Genomic DNA, 25,875 nt, shown 5'->3' with positions numbered 1-25,875 from the left:
AATATCAATGTCAGTCATTTCTATAATGAAACCTAGTTACAAACAGAAAAAGCATAGCTATAAACCCCCCCGCCCCCCCCTCCACCCACCCGCAAGGCCCACCCCCCGCGCGCCGCTGCCTGCTCTACCTGTACATCAAGTGTAAAGTATGCTGTGCGCACCAATGCGCCAACAGTGTTATCATGGCTGTTGATCTATCAAAGGGGCTGGAGGGCATTGTCCTCAGGTGGCAGATCCAGCTCCAGTCCACGATTGTCCGCCCACCTCTTCCAAATTTTGTAGTGCTTCCGAGGGCAGCCCCTAGCAATAAATATGGGTTGTTCCAGCCTCATACCGAAGTCCATCCCATTTTTCCAGGCCACAAGCGATGGAGCTCGGGCGCCTTCCATGATCGTGCAATTTCTCTCTTCCCCAGCGTTAGCCCCAGTACAAGTAAATGGCGCTTATACCTATTGCCCCCTACCCCAGCCATGACATGTAACAGGGCCAGCTTAGGATCCATCTGAAGCACCCAGGCCAGAACCTCATCTAGACATTGGAACACTCCATCCCAGAATCTCCGTAATGCCCTACAGTCCCAGATTGTGTGCAGCAACGTTCCTACCTCCGTCCCGCACCGAAGACAGTCAGGAGACTCTACCAAACCCGCCCTCCACAAGCGCTCTCTAGTGTAATATGTGCGGTGTAGGTATCTGAATTGGACCAGTCGCAGGCGTGTGGATATTGCCGCCCCTCTAGGACCCTCCAGTGCCTCCACCCAATCTTCCTCATCTAATTCCCCAACGTCCTGTTCCCATGCAGTTTTAAGTCGTTGCAGGTCTGAGGAGCAGTGTCGCACCAGAGTTTGGTAGATACGTGACAGTTTCTTATCAGGTTGCTCCCCCATAAAGATTTTAGCTTCCAGCGGACTAAACTCAGGGAGCCGCTCCAACCCCGCAATGTATGGTGTTAGGGCATGACGTAATTGGAGATATTAAAAAAATTGAGTACGTGGCATCCCAAACTCGTCCCGCAAATTATCAAATGATTTGAGCACACACTCTGACATAACGTCCCCTAGGGTAGAGATGCCGATCGCATCCCATCCCCGGAAGCCCATCAGGTTGTCCATCTGGGGTAACCGGCCATTGCGCCACAACGGGGTTTCTTGAGTAAGAACATTCCTCCAGCCCATCCTATGCAGAGCCTGCCTCCACACCTGAAACACCACCTGCGTGATGGAAGGAAGGGACTTCCTGAGCGGTGCTGAGTATAGGAGTGAATGAACGGACGCAGTGCCCATCAAGGCCCTCTCAACTGCATATGCAGGGTCACTCCTGTCCGCATACCACCAGTCATTTAATACTAAGAGGTGGGACGCCTGATAATACGATAGGACATCTGATGTGGCTAAACCCCTAGTATACGTCGATAGAAAGCACGTTCGCAGAGCCACCTAAGCGGCGCCCCCTCCCACAAGAACCCACTCAGCGCCGAGTTAAGGCGCCGGAACCAACCGGGCGAGATTATCAGTGGATGATTTTGCAGTTGGTATTTCAGGCGCGGGAGCGCCACCATCTTAAAAATTCAATTCAGAAAAGGGGGTGGTGATGGACAGAGTATCTGAATTAAACAGAACACTCGTACCCAGTCAACAGATCAGGGCTTGATCCATCACCGTTTTTTAGCTCACTGCACCATCCCAGCTCAGAACCTGGCTACATGCAAATTGGTCTGTCCCTGGCCCAGTGCATCCTGGGAACAGGGCAGACCAAACTACCAAGCCAATTCTTATACTGGAAAGGAAACAAGCTTCCGGGGACCGGTTTCTGGCATTACAGCCGTCTTCGGCCCGGCTTGCTTGAATCCTGATGGTGCAGTGAGCAAGGGACTCACATCTGAGTATACCCTTCCACGCTTATGGTGGACAAACCAATTCAGAAAAGGGGGTGGTGATGGACAGAGTATCTGAATTAAACAGAACACTCGTACCCAGTCAACAGATCAGGGCTTGATCCATCACCGTTTTTTAGTTTTTTAGCTCACTGCACCATCCCAGCTCAGAACCTGGCTACATGCAAATTGGTCTGTCCCTGGCCCAGTGCATCATGGGAACAGGGCAGACCAAACTACCAAGCCAATTCTTATACTGGAAAGGAAACAAGCTACCGGGGACCAGTTTCTGGCATTACAGCCGTCTTCGGCCCGGCTTGCTTGAATCCTGATGGTGCAGTGAGCAAGGGACTCACATCTGAGTATACCCTTCCACGCTTATGGTGGACAAAACAATTCAGAAAAGGGGGTGAAATATACATGTAGTCTTTGATAAAGAACTAAAAGTTTGCTCAATGGTGTATGCCATTACTGCCCCGAAGCAGCCCATGTTTGGGTGAAACGTGTTGGCTGGTTTCAACATCTGCATGCTCTGAACAGCTGAAAATAAAAAGACGAATAGCTGCACTTGATTCTATTGTCTTTTTGAATGTTTTACACATTGTTTTGCTTTGTATATGTTGCCTCTCATTCAACTAGCTTGTGACATATGTACATCGTAACTCCCTGATGAGTCGTTGAGGTGCTCGTACCAGTCCTCCAAAGCTAGTTGTATGTGGTAGAGTAGGGGCGCCTTCATCTGGCATATTTGGAGAAGAGTTGGATGCTTGACTTGGGCATGCAGATGGACTCGCCTCACTCGTGAGTTTTGGAGCTGACAAACATCGAAGAAAATACTGGATGTGCTCCGAGTCTCTTGTTATTGATTTTCCAGGTTATTGGGCAATAACCAAATGTCCTATGCTCGCCACAACTCTTACATGTTCAGCACCAAACGGAGCATCAGTCTTGCACGTCTGCTTTTGCTTAACAAGAACTTGGTTCCTTCCTCAGAGTGTGTCTTGAGCACCTTGGTGCTTATCAGCGTAAGCCATCGTTTTGCATACATAAGCCATAACCATTACTTTACGTGCTTTCATAGACACTAGAGGGTTGCTATTTTCCTCACAGGAAAATAAATCAAAGGAGAACGTAGCAGCTGTAGGGATAAAAATGCTACCCTACAATTAACATGTTTCTCATGGGTAATACTGGAATTACAATTGTTGGACCTAAGTAAGAGTTTAGCAGATGGGTTACCCCATCACATAGTTGACAGATATCCCGTCCGCCTTATTAGCACTTGTAATAAGGCGGATGGAATATCTGTCATGTTTGTGCCAGATGAACCCATCCGCTAAACTCTAAATCGGACATTTAGTATGTGCCAAGCAAAAAGTTGGTTCCTCAAGTCCAGTATTCTCAATGAACCGACGTCTAGACTTAAAAATCTCTTTTAGCTCAGTTCCTGTCCTGCTTGGTCAAAGTCAGCAGGGCATAATAAACCTCTGAGAGGTCAAATTCCATAGCTGGAGATTTCCCATACCTGAGCCAAGAAGATTAGTGACTTAAATCCCTCTCCATACAATTATTTATGACCTTCTGATTCAGGCTAACTCTTGGATTTGTCGATATTGAGATCCATAAAGGAATGAGAGCTACTTTAACCTTTCCCTTTAAACTGTCAAAGCCCAATTCATAATGGCAATTAAAATGTGATGTAGCATGGGTATCGCCTGTAAAGCACCTGCAAAAATCCACTTAGTCTCTCCCACATGCAAATTAGCAACATCAGTGGTACCCCAAACATCAGTTTTGTAGAAGCCTATGAAATAATCATTTTGGATGTCCCTGTTGGAAGTTCAAGAAAACAGTCTTTCCCTTGGCTCCCTTTTGATGACATGCAGAAGACAATGGCCGTCCTGTTATTATATGCCATTTTGTAATCACTATGCGCTTCTTTGTTTTTTTCTGTAGATTTAAAAGGCAGACCTTTGCACATAATCAACTGTTCTGATGAATCTGGAGAACATCTTTTGAAAATGGAATACCTCAAGGTTCAGTATTATTGAGTATATTTCAGTGTTTGAAGACGTGTGTTTAATATTTCTCTAGACTGTATAATATATTTATTTATCCAGTAATCCAACACTCCTTTTCGCGCAACTATTTCAAACATTTCTATATTCTCAATCTGCTAAATTTCATTCTGAACCTTGTTCTACCAGATTAAATTGAGTAAACCTCTACCCTCTTATTTTGTTTGTGGTGCTAATGGTTTTATTTTACCCTTAACTTGTAAATTCAGTTTGTTATTTATGGTTTGAAGGTAAGTGCAGAGGGATTGAAAATGATTTGGTAAATAACATAACACACATAACCCAGTCCATTTAAAGATCTGTCACTATGTGATATTTAGCACAAGAGCCCTCTTCATAGTGCACAGATGAATACCATTTAAAACCACAGCCCTTAATAGAAGATGCATTACAAATAAATATATTGCTTGATCTATATTTCCTGAAGGATTCACTGAGATGTACAAATTGAAGTTAGTATGTAATTAATTGTAAACGTTGTTGTTCTGATGGATAATTCTACCTGCAGATTCCTTACCTATGAATATTCCAAGGTGCAGACACAGGCTTCCTATCATGTAAAGGGCACAGTTTCCTTGTTTGTGCCTGGTGCACCTTAAAACAGATACGCTGGGCGCAAACCTGGGAAAATGCACCCTCTGACATGGAATGCGCTGCCACCAGGGCAGTCTCGAACTTGCGCTGCCCACAGGGCAGTGCATTCAGGTGAAAAACAGAGCCAATGCTTTGAAGCCGCTCTGTGTTTTCAAAGTGCAGGCGGAAGCCTGCTTGCATTTTTAAAGGATATCAGAGATCACCTTGCAAGCTGGTGCAGTGAGTGACAGGTTGTCTGGGGGTCCAAAGGCCCCATTTCCCCCTCCAAAGGACTGCTGTCAGGGGGGGGGGGTACTGACAGTGTGCCACCTTTTAGATGGTGCTCCGTCAGTTCATCCCCAGACAACTTATTTGCCACGTGGGTACAGAGGCAAAGGGAGTACCTCATTTGCATGGGACCGCACCCCCATGCAATTGAGGGAGTACGCGCTTAACCCCTTGTATGCTGATGACGAACCCCAGCCGTCATGCACTACGGTGCTCGTGTGCTGATGACGGCTGGGGTTCGTCATGGCCCGCCCCTGTTCGTTTGTTTACCGCACAGCGGCGGAAATGGGCCAGCAGCGAAGGGGTTAAGGTAGCGCTGGCATTGTATGTGTGCCCGCATTTTCAGTAATACAGAAGGGACCACACAAGCGTCTGGTTCCCATTCTGTAATACAAAAGTGAGTGTCAACACCTGTTGCACTCCTGGGTCACTTTCGTAATACAGCCCCAGACCTGTAAAATCTTTTGCTTTAACTCTCTGGCACTGGCAGGTCACATCCACTCTGCTATGATGTCACACGTGGAGTAGTGATGCTATCATCAGAGTTATAATGCCTCAAGATTGGCGTCTCAACAGTTCTTCTGCGGAGAAGCGCTAGCATAAGAAGCAGCGTACTACTTCTCCACCTTGTAGGCCCAAAAGTACATGTGATTCTCTTCAGCTCCAACCAGTTCTGAGCTGATGTTGGTGGAGATATCATAGGTGCTGTTCTGGTGGCCATGAATGAAACTCCATCAACACCACCTCCATCTTTACCTCCACTATTTCAATCAATGTTTGTACTCTCGGCGAGGAGTGGATCAGACTAGATTCATGCAAGCCAAGACGGATATCTTCAAGAGAGCAATTGTTCCCGCTGATGCTCTGGCTTTCCCAATGAGACAAGTCAGTGGGCTTTTTGATATAGTACCAACCCTACCTTTTGCACCATACAGATTTTTCCCAGGGCATCCTCAGTTCGGGGTTCCTCTTGGTTCCTCACTGATGCCATCCGTTTATGGATGGTGCCAAGAAGAGAACCTTATGTTAACTGGAGCAAAGGTAGCTTAGGAGCATCCCTTCCAAGCAGACATAGATTTGGGTGATCAGCTAGGAGATGATACTGATGATCTTCATCTGATACATTTGCTTTTCAAGAACTAACAGAGAGGGGACATCCCCCGACATCGATGTGGATACATCTTCATGTCCTGCTCCACCAGGGATTGTCATTCCATATTGTAATGAGATAATCATTACAGGTGCTTGAATATGCCTCTACCGACAGTCGTCCCTCTACCAGTCAACCCTTGATTCCATGTAATGAAGCATTGCCGGAAGCCTTTAAGGAAACATGGTCAAAACCTTCAGCCGCTTTAGCAGTTCATAGTGCTATTGCTCTCAGGTATAGGCCAGCACCTGGTGATGCTATTTTCCTGTCTAATCACCCATCCCTAGAATGTTTGGTCCAGAGTTCCTCCACTTCAAAACTTAACCCAGGTGCATTCCAAAATCTTCCACCAGGTAGAGACAAAACACTGGCGACTATGGATGAAAGGTAAGTCAGCAGAAAGCTTTGCCTTCAGATCTAATAATGTGGCTTGTTTTCTTGCTTGTTACACTCATGGAGTCTGGGATATAGCGGCCTCAGTTGCACCCAACTTACCAGACTGCTTAAGAGACCATTTTTTGGAAGTGGTTAAAAAAGGAAAAGATGTTTCCAAGTATATCATAAAAGCTGTGTTAGACACTGCTGAATCTAGAGTTGGGGCTAAGGGTTCAAGTGTAACCCTCCAAAAGTATGCCTGGCTCCCATCTATGGGGTTTTCCATGGATGTTCAAAACACTAATGGATATGCCTTTTGTTGGCGAACAAATCTTTGGTTGAAAAAAAGCAAATGCTCTCTTTGAATGATTTAAAGAAAGAATATCCATGCCTAGTTCTTTAAGTTGCAATCTTCTAAATCTTTTCGCCCTTTCAGAAAACCAAACCGTGTTCCTTTTTAACTTCTTCCCTAATTGCTTCCCTTTGAGCAAAGGTGGTTTTATAATTAAATGTTTTTAAGGTCTTTTTCTGGCTTCCTTTGCACCTTCTCTTCATCCCTCTAACGAGGAAGAAGAGGCTTCACATATTAGATCCAAGAGAGGCCATCAACTACTACATTCAAATAACTCTATACTTTCAGACTAAATGATAATTTATTGATAAGCTTGGAGGGAAGTAAGTTAGTAAAAGCTGTTTGTCAACAATCTAGTTCCAGGTTGATTTCTCTGACAGTTTGGCACTATTATGACAAATCTAATAAGACACATTCTGGGACATTAAGAGCCCACACTAGCAGATGAGTAATGATTGCATCACTCTTTTTGATAAGTGCACTGTTATACTCAGTGTTTGAAGCTGGAAGTTACTCTTCTGTGCATTCTTTCACAAAATGTTACTGTTCAAATTTGAGTAAAAATAGCACATTCAATATACTAGGGCAGTACTTTCTTTATTTTTGCAGCACTATCCTCAATTTCCACCTGTGATGTTACTTGGAGAGTGGTTCATTAAGAAATATAAATGATCACAAAAACATAGTCATTTCCTTTGGTAACATTTGTTCTGATGAGTGTTCCAGCTCCCATAAATTGCTAAGTCTCTCCCATCTCCCTTCCTGAGGTTGAGTCGCATAATGTTGTATTTGTACTTCTTTCGTTTTTTATGTAAGATTTAAAAAATGGCTCCGTCATGAAACTTTCTGCCCCTATAGGCATGTAGAATTTAGGACTTAAGTGGCTCCAGGGACTATATGTACACTAACTGAGGTACTGCTTTGTCCTGGTTCATGGAGAACTGCTCACAGCAGGTATTCATACGCCCCTACATCTCCACCCAGAAACCCCTCTTCTGTGGGGTACCTCAAGGTTCAGCGCTGAGCCTGCTTCTTTTCTATGTAAACCTGGCTCCCCTGGCAACCTTAGTTGAGAATTGGGGTGTGAGCGTAGTCTCCTATGCTGATGACACTCAGCTGGTGTTTTCCTTTAAACAACACTCGGAGGCTGCCTTTCTCAATTTTAAGCAATTCCTGAATAATATCTCGGCCTGGATGATGGAGAATTGCCTGAAGTTAAACACAGAGAAAACTGAGGTCTTATTTTTCAGCCAAGTGGCACTACCACCATCAATCTGTGCTGGCCCTCTGAAAATGAACCCACCACCTGTCCCTGTGGATTCAGGCAGAAATCTGGGGTTCAAATTTGACAACAACCTCTCTTGTAAGACCCAGGTATACCATGTCTCCTCTATATGCTTCAGGAAGCTAATAGCATTGAGAAAATGTCTTCACTTCCTGCCGGAGGCCTGCAAGAAAACTACGGTCCATGCCCTGGTAACTTCCCAGCTTGACTATTCTAATAGCCTCTACCTAGGCCTTCCAGCTTACTTGTTTCGCAGATTGAAGATTATTCAAAATGCAGCGGCCAGATTAATTAGGAAAGTGCCATTTCGCCATCATATTTCCCCACATTAACGGCACCTCCGTTGGCTTCCGGTTAATAGGAGGATCGAGTTCAAGGCACTCACCTTAGCCTATAGAGCCACCAGAGATTTATTTATTTATTTATTCAATTTGTAAAGCGCGCTATCACCTAGCAGGCATCCTGGCGCTGGAAGCATGACTCAAGGGGAGCGAGTGCAAGAAACCGGGAAGAGGCCACTACGTCCTGGGAAACAGCCAGATTTTTACCCTTTTTCTAAAGGGAAGAATCTCTCTAAGTTACCTGATTTCCAAAGGGAGACTATTCCACAGTTTTGCAGCTGCCACCTCAAATGATCTGCCCCCCCATCTGACCTCACAAAACCTAGGAACCATGACTAATCTAGCCGAAGAGGAGCGCAGTGTTCTTGTCGGGTGTACCAGTTGAAATTTTTGCGCATACGCTCAGGTCCTATCCCGTGAAGGGCTTTAATAACAAGGCAGAGAGACTTAAAGTGCCCTCTCTGTCTCAGGGGGTGCCAGTGATGTTCAGCTAAGGCTGCAGATACGAGGAGCTTCTAGGTAAGCCTAATACTAGTTTGGCCGCTGTCGACTGTATTCTGTGCAATTTGTCCAACAGGAAGTTAGGGGAGTCCAGCAGGAGAGCATTGCAGTAGTCAAGCCTACTGAGAATTGTGCATCTGGCCACTTGTGCACGCACCTGGTAAGGAAGTAATGGGAAAAATTTTCAGAGGGATCTGATAATCGCAAAGCAGGAGGTAGTAGTTTTTTTAACCTGACTTTCCAGAATGAGCTTGTCTTCGAATAAAATGCCCAGATTGCGGACACTGGCAGCCGGCTGAATTGAGGTCACAGTACTTGAAGGCCAAAAATTGCTAGGAAGACGAGGAGAAATCCTGTTAGCCGAACAGAAGATCACCTCAGTCTTTCCTGCATTGAATTGTAGCGAGTTATCCTGCAGCCAGCGGGCCGTGTTCTGCAAACAGTTGTGAAAAGCTTCCACTGTAGTCGACTCCTCGCCCTCAAATGACAGGATCAACTGAGTATCGTCTGCATAGTTTACAATATCGATATTATATGCCTTGATAACCTCAATCAGAGGTTTAAGGTACACATTGAAAAGAATCGGGCTGATAGCTGATCCCTGAGGCACCCTATGCAGCACCTTGGAAAAGGCGGATTGAAAGGGGGGGGGGAGGGATACCGCCTGCTGCCTGTCCTGTAAGAAGGAGCGGAACCACCGCAAGGCAGAACCCCTAACCACATACTCGCTCAGCCTTCTCAACAGAATCCCATGGTTGACTGTATCAAAGGCGGCAGACAGGTCAAGCAGAATCAATGCAGCTACCTGTCCCCTATCTGCTCGCCTCTGAAGCTAGTCCATGACGGTCAACAGGGCTGTGTCGGTCCCATGAGCTGGCCGAAAACCAAACTGAGCCTCTTCCAGCAGATTGTGATGTTCAAGATAGGAAGAGAGAGTCATACTAACAGCCCGCTCTACAATCTTGGGCGAGAATGGTAACAGAGAAATAGATCTGTAGTTTTTAGAACATTCGGGGTCAAGGGAGGGCTTCTTCAGCAAGGGGGAAACTAAAGCTTGCTTCCATTGAGGAGGAACCGCACCACTGATAAGAGATTGGTTCACAATCAGCCGTAGGGTGGGGAGCAGCTCTTCCTTGTGCTCTTTCCAGATCTTATGTGGTACTGGATCAAGGGGGGATTCAGAGGAAATGCCCTGTGCCAAGCTGTTGAACTCCTCCACAGTAAGGGGTGTAAACCCACAGAGTGATTCCGGAGCTTGGTCACAGAAGTCGCTGACAGCATCCTCTGAGGCGCCCACCTCGTGCTTGATAGTGCAATCTGTCGCCAGGCCAGGATTCCCTGCACCTAGCTGACCACTCATAAGATCGTCAATGATCAGCTGTATCTTCTTCTGAAAGAACCCGGCCTGGTTTCTCGCAGAGTTCTGGCGAGGGTTTAATTACATTCTTGGAGCAGTCAGGGTTGATAAGACTGTCCAGAATGTTGAATATGCTTCTAGAGCTATTAGAAGCATTACAGATTACCGAGGAGAAGTGATCAGCTTTTGCCCTTTTAATCTCAATCTTATACTCCCCAATTTTCTCTTTCCATAGCAGCCTATCGAACTCCTTATAGCCTCGCCTCCATCTCCTCTCTGCCTGTTCACATGTAAGTTTGATCTTGCTCAGTGTGATGTTAAACCAAGGGGCAGAGTTTCTGCTCTAAGCCCTGTGGGTTTTCAAAGGGGCAAAGCAATCTAATGTAGATGTAATATTATGGCACAATAAGGCGTAGTTATCTGTGACTGGCAGATCAGAAGAGAAACAGTCCTCAACCTCGAACACAGGGCCCGAGCTCTTCAAGTGTGTCAGAGCCCTTCAGTCTCTGCTGGTATATTCAGTCCGGGGACGGGAGACCAGACTCTGAAGGGGCTATAGTTCAGCGAAATTTTTTATCATCGAGTGATCCGTCCAGTCCATTGGTGAAATTTCGCCCATATGCAGGAGGAGGGGGGTGGAGAAAATAAGGTCAAGAAGATGTCCCGCCCTGTGAGTGGCCTTCGCAACCAACTGGCGAAGGCCCAGACCTTCACAGGAGTTGAGCAGGTTATAGAGCCAAGGGTCAAGCGAACCATTTAACCATAAATTATAGTCACCCAGGATGACCAATCTGTGGTGAACATTCAGCAGGGATTGCTGCTGCTGCGTGCTAAATGCCCTAGGGGGCTATAACAAACGATCCCAGTGAAGATTAGCTCAGAATCCTTCTTTATAGTTAGTCCTAGGAGCTCTACCCCAGAAACAAAAATCCATATCAATGGTCCCCACCTTCCAGATATCTTTGAAGATGACTCCGACTCCCCCTCCCCTCCCACTAAGTCGAGGTTGATGGTGGATTTTATAACCTGGTGGGCACGCCCAGCCAAAATCGACATCACAGTCAGGGCTAGTCCAAGTTTCAGTCAGAAACAGCAGGTCGAGCTCATGAGAGAGCAACAACAGCTGAATTTCTGTACTGTGCTTAGGCAGAGATCTCACATTGAGGAGTGCACAAGATAATACACTCTTGTTATAGAAGTCACCAAGGGGGGCTGCTGATTCAAGGAGCCTAAAAGACCCTTTGTCAGCATGAAGTGCACCTAAATGTAGAAGTAACTCTCTGGAATAGTTAAAGAGGCCCGCATTCCGACTGGGGACATTCTCGAAGTCCAACCGGACAGCGTAGCGGGCGCAAACGGGCTTGCCTTTGGCGCGCCACCGGCGGGCCCCGCTGCGCGCTCGCAGCATCAAGATCTTTTATGGCACCCTGCGCCTGTGGTGTCAATGGGAGCTAAAGCGCCAACCTACTCTCCCCCCTAGAGATCAGTTTCCTAGCTATCTGAGGCAGAGATACCAACAAGACCGGGCCTTGAGATCAAACCACCTGTGACTACTTGGGGTCCCCCGCTTTAGTAAGGCCTGGATAGGGGGCAGATTGTTCACAGCGAAATATGCGAAACTCTGGAATACAATGCCCCACCACCTACCCATGATGGAGTCAGAATGGGCCTTTAGGAAGGCCTTAAAAAACCTGGCTTTTCAGCTTGCCTTTGTTTGACCCTCTGGTTAACCCCACAGTGAATCTGCAACTTAACGCTGGGACACCTCTGCTGAGGTACCTGTGCACTCTATAAATTTAGATTGATTGAACTGACATAATTTCTCATGCTTGGGCAGGATCTTGCTCGGTGTTGACAAGTGCCTCCTACAGCCAGTCAGCTATAGCAGGAAAAAAAATCAGTTTCAGCCTAGTACCTAGAAAGTGTGCAAGTAAGGAACTTGCCTTGGTTGAAACATCCGCCAGGAAGATATTTTCAAACGTAAATGTAACAGCATGCAAGTATACTCACCTGAGACAGAACTCTCTCACTTGTGCCTTGAAGAGTCTAGGAGTGAGGTCATGGCTTGGTGTCGGAGAGTGATAGGTGCATCTCGTTAGCGCTCACGAAAAGGTGCCAGGCCCCTGGTCCACACCAGCATCTAAAATGGTCATGAAGCGGAATCCACTCCCTGTGTGCCAACTGGTTCATATGGCAGCTTATTTGCGCTGTTTTGACTGAGTGCCAACCTGCAATGTTCCCTCTTGGGCTGTTGACATATTGGTTTAAGAAGTCAATACTACTTAACCGTAACTGATAAGCGTTGAAAGACAACAATAACATCTTTAGCTTGGTGTATGGGGCTGACATTGTGGGTCCTAGATTATCTGCTTGCCTGACCTTACAAGGCCAATTGTCTGTAGAGACATAACCTATTTAGTGTCCAAGCTGTCGACTTCACAATCCGCTTATTACCCATCCCCCCCACTCTCATGATTTTGCTAATGTCAAAGGTCAAACTCATGCATCAACTTCTCTTCTCGCAGTCAGGGGGCAATCGTTCTTGGACAAAGCCACCTGTAAATACAGTAGACACAAAAGAAATCCAGGAAACAGCAATGCATCTCTTTTGAAAGAACTGGCAGACATCAAGATCCCCATAAGTACTGTAAACATTGCAATGGTGGACAACACAACAGCAGTCCAATCCCTGTGAGTGGAGGGGTGGGGGTGTAGGAAGCTGACTCTGTATATACCATACCAAAGTAAGATATAGTGTGCACAGAGTTCAGTGGCCCCCAGAGACTTTACAGACGCTAAAGTAGATAATACCTTACTCTCTTTTGTGGTGATGTGGTTGAGCAGTCAGGCTTACCAGAAGGCTGTGTTAAGCATTTGTTGTACACACTCAGGCAAGAAATAATTACACACACTTAAAGACTGAATCCAAGACCAATTGTTCTGTATAAAAATATTACCTTGTTACTTTTATTTCTAGAACCAAGAGAAACTCAGTTGCAGGTAAGTACCAGTTCAAAATAGAAATACTTTTCAGATGCATTAGGACTGTGTTTACAAAAGCAATATGAATACAGTGATACTTAAAATACTTTGTGGTGCCAATCAACAGTAGCAGTAACTTAGCAATGTAAAAGATAGTGCAAATATTCAAGAAATGCAATGCAATCCTATGGAAGGAAAATAGTTCTGCACTTTACAGGTAAATACTCGGCTTCCAGTCTTCTGGGTTTTAGACTAACACTGGGCATGGGTCAGATCAAGGTAGGTACTGCACCATCAAAGGCACTGGGGCGGCCAGGAGCAGAGATCACTGAGCCCAGTGTTAGTCAATAGAGGTTGGTTGCACACACAAGAGGTGCTGGTTGAAGGTAGGTATCCGCGGTTTCACGACACATGCCCCGGGGGTTCAGACAAGCACAGGGGACATAAGGCAGCACCAAGAGTACACCATCAGCTGCAGAGGGGCAACCGGGTGCAGGGTGCAAATCAGCATTGTAGGCGGATGCCTGGGCACCATCGGCTGGGCTCCCCAAAGTCGGCCGGGTGAGGATGCAGGGGTGCCTTTGGATGTCGAAACCCTTTGAGATGAGGCTGCAGACATCTTCGTGAGAGGTAAACCATTGATGGTTTTGAGGTCAGGAATGCTGGGTAGACTTCACTGGACAAGTGAACCACTCGGACTCGGCCGTAGGCTTTGGGTGCAGCGTGGGCTAGAGTCGCAGTTCCATCTGGATCCAGAGTCTTTGAAATTGATTGCTTGTGGACAGGGTGCTGTCCTCAGGAGATCTGGTCTCTGTTGAAGTGTAGGCAGTCTTCTTTGGTTTTCTGGAAGTGGCAGGCTGCAGGACAGGCGTCGTCTTCTTGCAGAGTCTTTGAAGCTGGAGACAGGCTGTTAGGGCTGGGGCCAAGTCAGTAGGCATATTCAGACTTTGCTGCACCGCATCTTCATCGTCCTTCTTTTTTTAGATCATAGGAATCTGAGGATCAAAGTTGAGGGGTGCCCCTAAATACTGAATTTAGGGGCACTACAGGTACTGACAGGTAGCATCCAGTGGTCTACTTACCTTTAGGGTGACTACACCCTTTGTATGTCCCCTCCCTTTGGGGAGGTGGCATCCCCTAACCTTATTGGCTAAAATCTTTCCATTAATATGGAAGATTTTCAATGGAGAGGGCCACTTCAGCTCAGGACACCTTAGGGATGGTCCTGGCTGAGAAGGGACACACCTCACCTGACTACTAATTTTCCCACCAAACTTGGCGCCAAACCTGGGGCTTGGGCTTGGTCAGGTGGGCAGGCTTTTGAGGCTCACCGCCCTTGTATGCTGTTCCTGCTTGGGGGTAGGTGTGAAGCACCTCTACCTGGAACAGGCTTTGTTTCTGACCCACAAGAGGACAGGGCTCCCATCTCTGAGAGTCAGCAAGATGTCTAGAAGTGGCAAGCTGGTGCAGACCAGTTAGCAAGAGTCAGTCAGAGTTGGTCGTTTTTTGGGGGGTATCTCTAGGATGCCCTCTGAGTGCATTTTGTAACAGATCCAACACTGGCATCAATGTGGATTTATTATGCTGAGACGTTTGATACCAAACTTCCTAGCTTTCAGTAAAGCCATCATGAAGCTATTGAGTTCCTAATGACAAACACTGAGCCCATGTGCTCAATATGGCTTTACTGCATTTACAATGGCGGAGAATGGACACAAACACTGTAGGAGCATATTGCTCATGCAACTATGCCCTCATATGGTATAGTGCACCCTGCCTTAGGGCTGTAAGGCCTGCTAGAGGCGTGACTTACCTGTGCCACATGCAATGTTTTGTAGGCATGGCACACATCACTGTGTGCCATGTTGACTCTTAAGTTTCAGATGCACCAAAATACAGTCTGCAATTACATTGTGCATATGTTTAGTGAGGGGTCTGTGAGGGTGGCATAATACATGCTGTAGCCCACTGAGTCAAAGCTACATCAGATACCAGGCAAAAAGTTTGGGGGTAGGAACTGCAACAGAACTCCATCTTCCTACAGGGGCATCACTAACTTTCAGAAACATACTGCATCTGAGGAAAGCAGGCTTGGAGAAGTGGAAAGGTATCTTGTTACACAGCCAGAATGGGGCCCTAATCTTTAGAAGAGGCATAACAAAATCACAGACCTGGAGGATTGCAGCCGGGGAGACATTGTGCGCATCTCAGGACTCAAGAACAGGTAGATAAGAACAATACACATTTGTTCTTGCACACCCTGATCCCCATGCTGCAGAACATCACTTTTGAGCCCCCACTGGAATTACAGGGGATGCATCGAGAACGGTCACACAGTTCCACCACCGGAGCTCCCCCCAACCTCTCCCCCTTGGCTTCAGTATGAGACCGCAACAGTCGATGCAAAGCAAGACCAGGGGCAAATCAAGATCTTCTGTTAAACTCTGAAACAACTTGAACATTGTGTAGTTTGTCCTTTTCTTTTTCTTCCACCCGTCATATCTTTCTTTAACAACTACCCCACCCTCAGGTGGCATGAATTCTACAGACCATGGACCTTGGTGTGGCATTGGTGATGGTTTTTCTCTACAGTAATCCAGAGGCAGGTCCTCCATTGGAGCGGAGGTGCATTCTCCTACTTAAATGTCCCTCAAAACCTCCGTGATGACAAATGGTAGTTTATTTTCATCTTATTTTTCATCATCCCATGTTTTAAGTGGCATTTCTCTTTGGTGGGCTGTCTTGCGACGGCCACCCAGACATGTGTACTTTAAACCTCTCAACCCAGCTGTCTTAGGACCGCTTGGTTGAGAGCAAATTTAGGTCTCCTGTCCCATCAGGAACGCAGAGAGAGGTAGCTCCCTCTAATCAGGGCATTCATGCTTGTGAACCGCATGTGAGCAGCACCAGGATAGGTCTAGGGAGTTTGCTGCCGGCCCACACTACAGTCTCATCAAGAGGTCCGGAGCGAGGAGGACGTTGTGTTGTCTGGATTAAGGCACGCTTCAATTTAATTTAAAAAAAAATTGGTGCTTGCACCCACTAGTTTGCCCCAGCCGCCTACATCGATGGCAACCACCACTGAACTAATCCCCTTCCATTTGGAACACAGGTAGGACTGCAGTCTAATGTGATGATACCCTGACATCCATTTGGGCATGTTACTAGTCATGCTTGACGATCCCTCTCCCACGTTCTACATGTGAGTTGGCAGCTCTTACATACTCCACACTCTGCCAGGGACCATCTAATACTGCTGCTTTGCAGGAGTTACCATTTCCAGGCACTTCAATCCAGATGTTTTACAACCATTGGGAATATCTTTGTCAATGATGTGTGGATGGGTGGCGCTGGTCCCCTGTCTCCTTAAAGGTAGCAATTACAACCCCAGGTCGCTGTCACAGTGAGAGGATAGATTGCACACAGTAGTAGCGTTCCTCTTGGGACCCCTATACCCATCCTCTTAGGGCTTGACTAAGTTTCACTTTGGCCATTTTTCTAGGATTCCAGCAGACATGCTCTGGGTAAAAATACATGTTTACATTTGAACATATCCACATATACCTCGTACACTTTTAACTCTAACTACCCTCCTGTATAAAAGGATACCTTTCTTCATCAGACACTACACTGTAGGTAACACCGTCACGCCGAGGCCCAACATTCCCAAACTGCCTGTGATAACTCTTAACGTCGACAGCTTATCCCACTACATTAAGTGTTAGAAAAACCTTACCTTTTCTGGTCTCCATCGGCCTTATATTGCTCTTTTCAGGAGACACATTTGACGCCTGGAGATGGATCGACCTTATTTAGAGACTGGGTAGGCAAATCACTCCATTGCTCGTTACACCCACTCCAGGTCATCCTCCTACGACACACCAGAAGAGAGGCATTTTGATATTATTACCCAAGGCCCTCCCTGCTAAGGTGTTGTAGACTTAGATGAACAACAAAGGACATATTCGTTAAACTCTGCACACACAGACCATGCATAATTGTAGGGCCTGTATATGCCCCAGTGGACGATAAATCCGAATTCTTCTCCAGAGTGTGTAAATTAAACCATCTCCTTTGAAAGGGCCAAAGTCTTAATGAGAGGTGACTGGAATATCACCATCTATCTTGTCCTGAGAGCTCTGGGAAACCGGACATCAGACATGAAAGGGACCAGAATATTTTGAAGGACTTTATCTCTGACAATGCCATGATAGAACTGTGCGACTTTTACACCCACATCAAAGGTACTATACCTTAACTTCGGTTTCGATTGTTTCCATACTAGTATTGACTATTTTATAACAACCCCTAATGTAGCTCAACACTTTGTTTCGACTTCCATAATTCCAAACGGGATCTGCACCAAGACTGTATTTGGTGTTTAAGCTCCGACCACGACGTGGATGGATGTTCATCGTGACGAAAAATGAACCCAAAGGCCCTGCGAGAGAGGGAAACCAAACTTCTTGTAGCGAAGCTGAAAGCCGACAAAGGTAGGAAGTCTTCAAGATCCCGTTCGAGGAGGACGAAGTCGAGGTCGAGGTCAAAATCAAGGAACATGATCAATTCAGTATTCTAATATTTTTATGAATCCTTGTATGTATGCTTCGGGTGGATAATCTGATGACAGAATGGAAACTAAGTTTTTTCAAAATGTACCTGTCTCCATACTGACACCAAACCAATCAGATGGTCTTAAAGGTCCAATCGCTGAAGCAGCAGCTATTGAAAAAATGACCTATAATGAAGCTCCGAGAGACAAAGGACTCCCTGCTGAATTTTATTGCCTCACCATTCACAGGTCATGCCGATGTTATCCTCTTTGTTTCGGGAGTGCTAGAGCAAGGGAACTTACAAACGTTCTCTCAGGGCCAAATTTACAGTGTGGTTTGAGGCCAGGGCTGCACCGGTGAAGGGGGAGAGGGGGTGAGGGTCAGTGGGGGGTATGGCTAGAGTAAAAAAAAAAACTGTGACCATGAGGTCAAACACAGGCCCCTGCAGCAGACGCATTAGTCCACTTAGTCGCCAGACCCGGCATACACAGATCTATCTATCTATCTATCTATCTATCTATCTATCTATCTATCTATCTATCTATCTATCTATCTATCTATCTACCTATCTATCTGTCTGTCTGTCTGTCTGTCTATCTATCTATATACATCTATCTATTTATTTATCTATATCCATCTATCTATCTCCATCTATTTATCTCTATCTTTATCTCTCTATAGCCATCTATCTATATCTATTTATCTCTATCTCTATTGATTTATTTATTTCTATCTCTATCTATATCTTTTTCTACCTATCCATCTCTGGCTATCTTTATCTTTTTTCTATCTCAATCTATCTCTCTATCTCTATCTATCGGTCTCTATTTGTCTCTATCCATCTATCTGTTTGTCTCTATCCATCTAACTGTTTGTCTCTATCCATCTATCTGTCTGTCTGTCTGTCTCGATCTATCTGTCTGTCTCGATCTATCTATCAATCTCTATCTGTCTGTCTCGATCTGTCACTATCAATTTCTATCTATCTGTATCTGTATCTAGCGGTCTCTATCTATCTCTGTCTATCTATCTCTATCTCTATCTAGCTCTATCCGTCTTTCTCTATCCATATGTCTCCATCTATCTGTCTCCATTTATCTGTCCGTCCACCTGTTTTCATCTATCTGTCTCGATCTGTGTTTCTGTCTATATCTATCTGTCTCTTTCTAAGTCTCTGTCTCTCTATCTGTGTCTCTGTCTCTCCAGGCGCAAATGTCCAAATTCTGAATGTGCTTACGTCGGCAACACGGAACAGGAAGCTTCACAAAAGGCCCTTAAAAAGTCAGATGTGAAAGCGCTTACAGGCAACTTTTAAAGGGCCTTTTGGGAATACTTAGCGACGCTGCCGTGTGTGATGTCACAGAGGCCGACAGTAAACACAAAAGATGATGGCAGGAGCATTTAATACGTATTCACTAAGTATGCTCCTGTGGTCCTCTTTTTTGTTCCCTGCCGGCCTCACTGGAAACCTAGAAATGGCAAGGCAAGGTCCGTGGCCCGCCAATGAAGGCCTGGCGGCCTGCTGGCCGTACTATGAGTCCCACGGTGCTAGAGGAATGCCAGTTGCCAGACAAGTTTGCTAGGCCCAGAATATCACTTAACCTGGGAGGGATCCCTGGGACTGCTCCAATTACACACCCATATTGATGTTAGTACCGATGTTATGGTTATAGTGATGGTTTTGGCAAACTGTTTTAAAAAAAGTCACCCCTAAACTAATACACCCCACTCAAGTAAGGTTTGTACCGCAGCGTTCGTCGGTCAACCACCTTCGTACGGTATCGCACATTTCTGGCACTTGAAAGATGACCTAGACAAATGGATTCTCCTCTAATTAGACCAGTGCTTTACAAACGTTTTAGAACCACGACCCAACTTTTAGAATTACAAACCTTAGCGGCCAACCTTGCTTTAATGGACATGAGGTGGGCGATTTTTTTTGATGGAACGAAGAGGTTTGATGTCTACCCGTAAGCCAGTCCACCAACTGCCACTCATCTGCAAGATCATTGGAAAAGGCAGTCTATCATTAGCAAGCTCGTTGAGAAAGGAGTTTACGTTCAACTCCAGGATCACATCAATTTTAACCATCTCCGGCACGACTCCCAGAGTGGCTTTTGATTACAATACAGAGCTGCTACCTTGCATATCGCAGATGATGCCTTCAACCACAGATGAAGATGACCCCTGCTTTTTGATATTGTTGGAATTCTCAGATGCTTTTGACTCAGTCAAGCATCCCACCTTCTATGCACCCTGGAGTCTCTGATAAGATCCACTAGACACCTTTTCAACTAACACCAGTTTGTTCACATGGGCAACTCTAGGTCCCACAAGATCCCTATCACCTGTGGTATCCGCCAGGGTTCGATACTGTCTCTAATTATCTTTAACCTCTACATGGAGCCACTTGATGCTCCACTCAAATTTATTGCATCAAGATTTACCGATATGCTTTTGAAACACAAAGTCCCCTCTGCTTCAGACATACAGTGCCTCAAATACTGCCTGCACATCATCCAGACCTGGATGTTCAGCACCTGCCTCAAACACAAGCCAACTAAGACGGAATTTCCATGATTTGCCAAGAACAAATTCCCCTTTTATTACATATGTTATCCCTAAGGTAGACCCTAAATAACTCTAAGGGTAGGGTGCTATGTAAGTAAAAGGTAGGATATATATGTTTAATCTTTACATGTCCTGATAGTGACACACACTCACATTTGTGCTTTATTACTGTGAGGCCTACTCCTCTCATAGGCTATCATTTGGAATTCCCTTGTACCCTTTTTAGTAGTAACTCCTGATTAGAAAGGAGTAGCTGCCTGATGTTTAATGTCTTTGAAAGGGTCTTGATAGATCTTACTTGCTGGTGAAGTTGGATTTAACGTTACTGCTGCAGAAATAACACTTTTAGAGAGTGGGCATTTCTCTGCACTTACTGTTCGGTGTGCCTTACAGCCTGTGTCCAATACACATCTGGGGAGGCTGACAGCTACACTTTGTGCAATCCCTCTAGACAGCCACAAACAAACAAGGATAGGTGTGTCTGAGTACTGATCTACATACATCTGCATTCTGATGGCCTTGTCTGGGCATGATGGAAGGGAGGGGCCAACACTTCACTTGAATAGGCAGTGACCTGTCCCCACTCGAAAGACTGATTACCCCCAAAAGATAGTCTGGCAGACAGGACTGGGTTGAAAGGTATACTTGTGCACTTAAGCGACATGCTTTAAGGTCACCCCCCAATTGAAACACAGTTTTGGGTAGAACTACTGGGTCTCTGAACCCCTAAAATCAGACATTACTGGACTTGTAGCTGAAACTCTCCTGGAAGAACTGCTGTGCTGCTTATGGACTCAACTGGACTGTTTATCTGGAAGGCCTGCTTTTCTGTTTGTTGCCCTGCTGTCTGCTGCTCTCTGACACTGCTGAAGGATTGCTGGATACTGCCTTCACTCCAAGTGATTTTCCATGACTTCTTGACTTCTTGATGCTCCACTCAAATTTATTGCATCAAGATTTGGAGAAGTGTGGCTCAGGGGTTAGAGGCGGCAGACCTGGAAGCTGAGATCGGCCCTGGACCAGGGTTCAATTCCCCGCCTCGGCGGGTCTTGGGCTAAAAATTCCACGGACTCGATAATTCTCGCTCCGGTGCCTTCTCGACTCACGGGTTCACACTCTGCGACTCTGGGCAATAGCTTGCTTAATCTCCACAACGGCCCGTCGCGGCGGGATGCCTGGCTTTCACCTTGTGGATACCCTGCCGGGGCTATCTCACAGGGGAATACCAGGACGGGTTCCCTAAGTAAGCGCCGGGACACCCACTGCGGGTAGCTGTGCGCTATATAAGCTCAAATACATTTACTTGGCCCCTGTTGCTTGAGACTCAGGGATATTAAAGTCTCTACCCCTGCTCCTCTGCCTGGCACACTGGAATAGCCCAGAGGCTTGCAACACTGATTTCAACTCCTCTCTTGTCTGTGTGTAGTAGAACCAGCACATTTACCCTGTTACAGGAGTAATCTTGCTGCATCGGAACCAGCGTTTTGCCACCAGAGATTGTCACATGGGCGTATTGCCAGTGCGACAGCTAGGGGATATGGACATATCCCCTTGACTGCATAGCAGAACCTGGTGCATTGCTCAACACCTCTTGTCTATGGCACCCATCTTCAGAACTAACACATTGTCTTCACTGTGTAGAGAAGATGAGCACATGTCGCTGTTTGCGATCAGAAAAGATACTTTGTTCACCGGGGTCTGCATGGGTCCTGTAGCTGCCCAGCACTCCATCGTGGTCTGCCCAAAATTTGACTTTGCCCCGATCCAGCGTGACCTTAAGTAACTTTGTTGGCATGACTTTCTTCTAAGCTCTTTACTGCATTTATTCCTTGAAGATTCTATTTCTCAAATTCTTTTCTGTTCGGTCTTGTTTTGTTCAGAATATAATTATCTTTTTTTATAAACCCCCGTGGAGTCTTTTTGTGGTGTATTCATTGAGTTTCTGTGTGTTTCACAAATACTTTACATATTGCCTTACCAGATAAGCCTGACTTTACTGTGCCAAGCTACCAGTGGGTGAGCGCAGGTTATCTTTTAGCGTCCATCTAGCGTACATCTAGCTTACCATGCCTGGCATTTGTGCATATCTCAGCCAATCAGGAATCCCATTTCTAACATGCAGTTTCTGTAGTGAGCTAAGTGAGGAAGCTAACCATCAGAACATCATTAGGCTGTCCAGCGTTCTCAACACCGACCAAGAACGTTTGGTGTTATTGCCGCCCGAAAATAAACAAAAAGTGAAGGGAGGAATGCTTGCAAATAGTCTAACAACTAACAATCACATGAGTTAGCATTCCACCCATCATTTTCTGCCCACCATGCCACCTCTGAGTAGGCCCAGCTATATGCAAACCAATCTTTGTCCTGCTCCAGTAGAAACAGCCCAGCACAAACTGTCAAGCCAGATCCTCTCTGAAACTGAAAAAAACAGCAACTAAAGACCAGTTTCAACCATTAAGGTCTCTTAAGTTGGATGAATCTTGATTTTAGTGACACCCACGTCTGGGCATACCCACAGCTGCTTAGGATGTTGCATTAAATATGCAAAAGGTGATGGTAGAAATACGTGAAATAGTCTAACTGCTGGCAATCACTTAGGGTAGTTGCCAGAGATGAGCACCAGCCAGCACCAGCCTTGAGGCTGGAACTGTCGAAGAAAAACACCTATTTATACTGGCTAATCTGTACTCGCCCAGTAACTGCCACTGCCAAACACAGGTACCCACTGAGCAGACCTAACTCACTCTACAGCACTGTTGGCAAAGCAAACAGATAGGCTGATTTCCACGAACCCTCAATGCGGACACTGAGGGTGCAAGGTCATAGGCAACTCCAGCCAGTGCCACAGATCCACAGTGCTTTCGAGCATATAATTCAGAGGTAAACTAGCATAAACAGAGAAACTGCAGAATTTGTGCAATGGTGAAACTTGTTGCTAGAATGCTAAACTTTGCTAGTTCAAATTGTGTAGGCATAAAGAATATTGAACTGACCTGCAAACTATCCATCGGCCAGAGGAAGGCAAGGACACTAAAGAGGGAGTAGAACTTCACTAGAACATTTTGGTAACTTCACAACCCTGTAACTGAATCACCCTTTCAGTACGCAATACTTAGTTTGGCTGAGAGATTATAGTACATTTTATTTCACTCGCTCATAGCAGTTTGAAGACCCTCATTGTACGCCCTGCTGACCGGGAGCTCGTTGACTTTCAGTGGATGCCCTGCTGTTCGTGATTACTGCCGCGAGACTGCGAGGACCAGCAGCCTCAGCATTCCACACAGCTGGGTCCTCTTCCCGCCCACTCCTGCCTCCCACATTTAACCACCCCCAACATCCGCTTCGCGGGCGCGCACCGGGCGAAGCCCAGGCCAAGGGCGGGCCCATTTGAGCCTGTTCGAGAACGTTGAGGACGGGCCGGGCCACCCCTCTAAGATCGTACCTGCAAGGTTAGTGAGTGGTTGCTGTAAATACAGAAGATTAATTTATTAGTCATGGTCCCAATTACCACACAAAGTATCTCTACCTGCCTACCCACCGTTGAAATAGCTCCTCATACCCCAAGCTTAGCAGTGGACATACAACCTGAGGAATTGGGGTCTGATTTCTGGGGCAAGCTGGAAGCCATTTTTAAAAAGACATGTCGACCAATTTATGATAGATTGGATACTATTGAAAGTAGACTTGTGTGTTTGGAATGATCTTTTGCTTCGGGGCACCCACGGGGCGGTGTTCGGGCTAATGGGGCAGCTGGTAAGCATACAAAATCACTTGGGAGTAATGTAGTTGATGTTGATCTTATTATTCCCCAGACAGGAAATGATTCTGAAAAAGCTAAAGTCCCAGGTGGCATCTTAAATCCAGCCTCACAACCCACCCATAGTCAATCGGCAGCAGTCCGTAGCCAAATTATAGAGAACGAAGAAGTAGGGACAACTGATTCGCACGGGCCAGTAACTCAACCACGTATCGTGAATAATCCTACAATTGTATCTCTTTCTAAAAATGTAGTACGTATTGATCTCCCTTCCTATTCTATTCCTTGAGTAGTGGTACTGGCGGGTGTTCCCCAATTGAGCCAGAACAAATGTGAAACATATTTGGAGCTTAAAAATTAATGTATTTTTTGGCTTAGTACCAACTGCCCATTACCCCCCCATGTATCGGCCGAAATTTTGTTTGCAAGAAGAGTGGATTGGGTGGGGGCACAAAATAAGACAATAGATGGGGATTGTGCCATTGTTAACTTCAAGGATAGGAGGGCTGCTAATCACATTTGTAATTGGCCGTATGAAGGCTCAAATACAGTAATTCTGTCACTGCCCTTGACCTGCTTTCAACCACCAGTATATCAAGCCCCTAGGCATATGTTGTTTAATGGAGGGGCTCAGAATAGGAGTATTGTAGGGGGGCCAAGGCTGTTTAATAGGTTTGAAGTATTGTCGGGGCTGGATAACTGCGATTGACGTCGACCCCTTGAAGTCGATGGAAGGCGTGAAGCCCCATGTGAAGGTACACCTTAAAAGGGCCCAAATTCCTTTATTGAAGCATATGAGATCATTGATTCGCAGGGAGGGCCTACATGGGAAGTTTGTAGTGATGCCCCATATCAACAGAAGGGTTGTGATGCATTTATGTCTCATTGTCTGAGTATAACAGACCCTCCCTTCCCAAACAAGTTGATCATAGAAAGCGGGGGGGAGGCTGATGAGGTTAAATGTTTACGTACTGGGAATGGCTTGGTGTCTTTGTTATCCTGGAATGTGGCAGGACTGGGTACAAAACTGATCTCGCCTGATTGGTCCACCTTCATTGATAAATTTGATATCTGTCTCTTTCAAGAGACTTGTTTGGTGGACCCTGTTTTTCGGGAGGGATATTTGAATTTTTTTGTCCCAGCTGAAAAGAAAGTAACGGGACGGCCAATAGGAGGATTAGTTATTTGGGTTAAGCAGGCCTTAAGGTGTGTTATCCAACAGCAGCCTGTCCCAAATAATGATATCTTGTCAGTAAGACTTTGTTTTCCATCTGGTGTGAGCCTTGAAATTTTCAATGTGTATGCTCGAGGGCAACCAGGGGGCAAAAATCTGAGGTAGTATCCGTGCTGGATGTTCTCATTGAAGCTTTACCTCCTAACACCCTGCCTCTTGTAGCAGGGTATTTTAATACCACTTTTGAGACGCCGGGGTACGATGACCAATGTCTAACGGAGGAGGAAGACTCTAGATGGGGCATTCCTCAACTCGAGCTGGCCCCCATAAAAAAAATGGACCGAGGCAGCAATACAAATGAAGGGCCTCTGCCTGGGGAATCAGCTAAGGGCTACTAATGGCCGTACACTAAAGGACAGACGTGGTAGCAAAACGTATGATAATGGTCTCAGGTCTAGCGGTATTGATTATCTGCTTGTCCATTTAAAACTGTGGCAGAGTCTTGTGGACATAGCGGTATTGGTGCGTATAGAGAGCGACCACAACCCCCTTACCTCTTCTTTTAAGTTGGAGTCAGATAGAACTTCGGGTGGTACTTTGGTAAATCTAGTTCCGGAAGTGGTTCTGGCAAACGACGAACGGCATCTTAAGTGGAGTAAGGTTGTT

The 25,875-nt window shown here is 45.9% G+C and overlaps 1 protein-coding gene across 1 annotated transcript in view; it reads left to right on the top strand.

The window, feature by feature from the left end:
- Positions 1–25,875, top strand: part of VPS13C (vacuolar protein sorting 13 homolog C) — a 2,437,235-nt gene that overhangs the window by 1,006,736 nt on the left and 1,404,624 nt on the right. The window contains exon 40 of the mRNA XM_086955811.1: positions 3,829–3,908. Within this exon, the coding sequence (XP_086811937.1) occupies positions 3,829–3,908 (80 nt within the window). The remainder of the gene's footprint in view (positions 1–3,828; positions 3,909–25,875) is intronic.

The sequence above is a fragment of the Lissotriton vulgaris genome, chromosome 2_1, assembly GCF_964263255.1.
Source record: "Lissotriton vulgaris chromosome 2_1, aLisVul1.2, whole genome shotgun sequence".
NCBI lineage: Eukaryota > Metazoa > Chordata > Amphibia > Caudata > Salamandridae > Lissotriton > Lissotriton vulgaris.
This window is presented reverse-complemented; position numbering and strand designations above follow the sequence as displayed.